Below are 2135 nucleotides of genomic sequence, written 5' to 3'. Positions count from 1 at the left end.
TTTAAAAAAAAAATATTTGACATTTGGCTTGGTTCAACCTACATTATTTAAATGAATAATTTTAATAAAAATTACACAATAAAAACAGTTTTAGGCCCTAGTTCTAATAATAATAATAATGCATTAAAAAATTTAACTTAAATCTTTTATTTTTAAACTTTCATACAAAACCAAAACATTCTTTTTTGTATACAAAAATATAAATTCTTTTTTGAAATATTGTTTCAGTTGCAATTTTTTCTTTCAACATATTTACATTAAAACACTTTAATAAATATTAAATAATCAAATTTTGATGTAAAATTATTTGCAATGTTCATAAAATCAGCTATCTTTAATAACAGCTTCATCCCAAGGGCCATAAATATTTCTAAAAACCAAAAAAATAAATGTCACAAACTTATATTAGTACTTGAATACAGTATGTAATACAACTTACTCTTTATATTTCTGGCAATAAATAAATCCAGCTGGACAAATAAAATTAATAAAAAATATTAATAATATGAAGAGAATGGCACAAATATAAGAAATACTTCCTATTGCAATCAATGCAATAATTGTCAATATTATAGACACTATTGTCTGTAGCTTCAATGAAACTTTCTGAAAATAAAATAATAAAGTTTATGCATAATTTATATATCATTTTGGAATGATTTTAAATTGAAATTATAAATAACCTGTATTGTTTTCCTCATGAAAGGAGCTAGAACAAATATTCCGGCAGCCGATGTTAAAAGCGTAAACGCGTGAGTCGTGCTGGGAAGTCTCGACGCTAAACAGACAGCCCCAAATATTGCTGCATTTAGGGATAGAGTACTAGAAACACTATTAAATAAAAAATTAATTTTTCATGTAATTAGAATAATATAATAAGTAATAAAACTTACATTGCTGCATCTGCTCCATAATCTTGGAAGACGATATGGGTAATCATCGTGCACGTAACCATAGCATAAATGGTATCAGTGCTTATTGTTTCTGTGAGTGTTTTTAAAATTGGTGATAAACCATAGCCAAAAATGAGAAAAATCATAAAGCTTTTACATTCAGAGAAAATCTCTAAAAAACATAATATAGCATTAGTAAAGATAGATATTTATTTCTTAATTAAAAAGATCAAAACATTTTCATACTACTAATAGTCTTGAATTTAAAACTTATTTTCCATTCAATAATGATATACAAGATGTATGACAAGAATGTGGTGATGCCAACTCCAAAGAGAGTTGTTATAGGAGTAATTATCCCATAGTCCAAATAAACAAAGATCATTACGAAAATAAAAGTGCTAAATAGATGAAATATTATTTTAAACTGTAATTCACATGAATAAATTTCCAGAATGCAAGTTCTTACCAACTTATTTCTTGTGTTACTATTGTCATGGCTACAAGTGCTTCAGTCAATGTATAACACCTGAGATTCACTTTAAATAAAAATTGGAATGTTATTTTATATAAAGTATCAATATTTATCAATTTGTAATACAAATATATATTGATAATTTCTATGAAAATGAATTACCATTCTTCTTCAATTCAGAAAGAAATGAATCATCTACATAATGATCAGCAACTCCTTGTTTCTCGTAAAGTACCTTTTTCCATTCTCTTTTTTGGTTTGTATTCGATTTTTTACGTCCCATGTCATTATTTGTTTACATTTAAAATCATATAAATTACCAAAACAACACGCTTCTACTTCTCACGTGTTTCTATGTAAAGTTCTGATTTTTATCGCCAGATGGCAAAATTGTCGTGTGAGAAATTTGAATTTAAACATTCGTCTGCCCAATGATATAAAATCGACGTCAAGTTTATAAATATTATTACTTTATATGTTATATTTTTCGTTAATATCAATAAAAAATGTTTAAATAGAATTTTATAAAGTTGTAAATTTGTAAAAATTTATAAATTATTAAATTTATGTACGAGTGCTGTTAAGCAAATATTGGTTTATATTTTGATGTCTAGTTTTATATTTTTAATAAATAAAAATTTTCAAGAATTAAAATATCTCATTGATTAATAATAATTTATCGGAAAGGCTTTTAAAATGCTTTCTGTTTTCATTATTCCATTTTTATTCGGACTTTTTTTTTCTTTCTATTCTGCGGGTACGGGCAG

General features: G+C 25.2%; 1 protein-coding gene across 1 annotated transcript; it reads right to left on the bottom strand.

Annotated features, from left to right (window-relative positions):
• Positions 1–227: 227 nt before the first annotated feature.
• On the bottom strand, positions 228–1790 carry LOC111620017 (phosphatidylinositol N-acetylglucosaminyltransferase subunit C-like). Its single transcript, XM_023361856.1, has 7 exons — positions 1531–1790; positions 1363–1432; positions 1140–1294; positions 894–1065; positions 684–831; positions 440–606; positions 228–370 (listed from the first exon to the last, which is right to left on the bottom strand). Exons 1-7 carry the CDS (start codon positions 1649–1651, stop codon positions 325–327), a joined length of 879 nt encoding a protein of 292 aa, XP_023217624.1. The 5' UTR covers positions 1652–1790; the 3' UTR covers positions 228–324.
• Positions 1791–2135: the final 345 nt, after the last annotated feature.

The sequence above is a fragment of the Centruroides sculpturatus genome, unplaced genomic scaffold (genome assembly GCF_000671375.1).
Source record: "Centruroides sculpturatus isolate CEXI.00-Female unplaced genomic scaffold, Cexi_2.0 scaffold12, whole genome shotgun sequence".
Classification (NCBI taxonomy): domain Eukaryota; kingdom Metazoa; phylum Arthropoda; class Arachnida; order Scorpiones; family Buthidae; genus Centruroides; species Centruroides sculpturatus.
The sequence above is the reverse complement of the archived record's forward strand: the minus strand, read 5'-3'. Positions and strand labels throughout refer to the sequence as shown.

Excerpts from the sequence above, each read along its gene's own strand:
- LOC111620017 (XM_023361856.1), bottom strand. The coding sequence starts at position 1,651 with ATGGGACGTAAAAAATCGAATACAAACCAAAAAAGAGAATGGAAAAAG. Across the intron at positions 832-893 it reads TATGGAGCAGATGCAGCAAT|TGTTTCTAGTACTCTATCCC; the intron begins GTAAGTTTTATT and ends TTTATTTAATAG. Across the intron at positions 371-439 it reads TATTGCCAGAAATATAAAGA|AAATATTTATGGCCCTTGGG; the intron begins GTAAGTTGTATT and ends TTTGGTTTTTAG.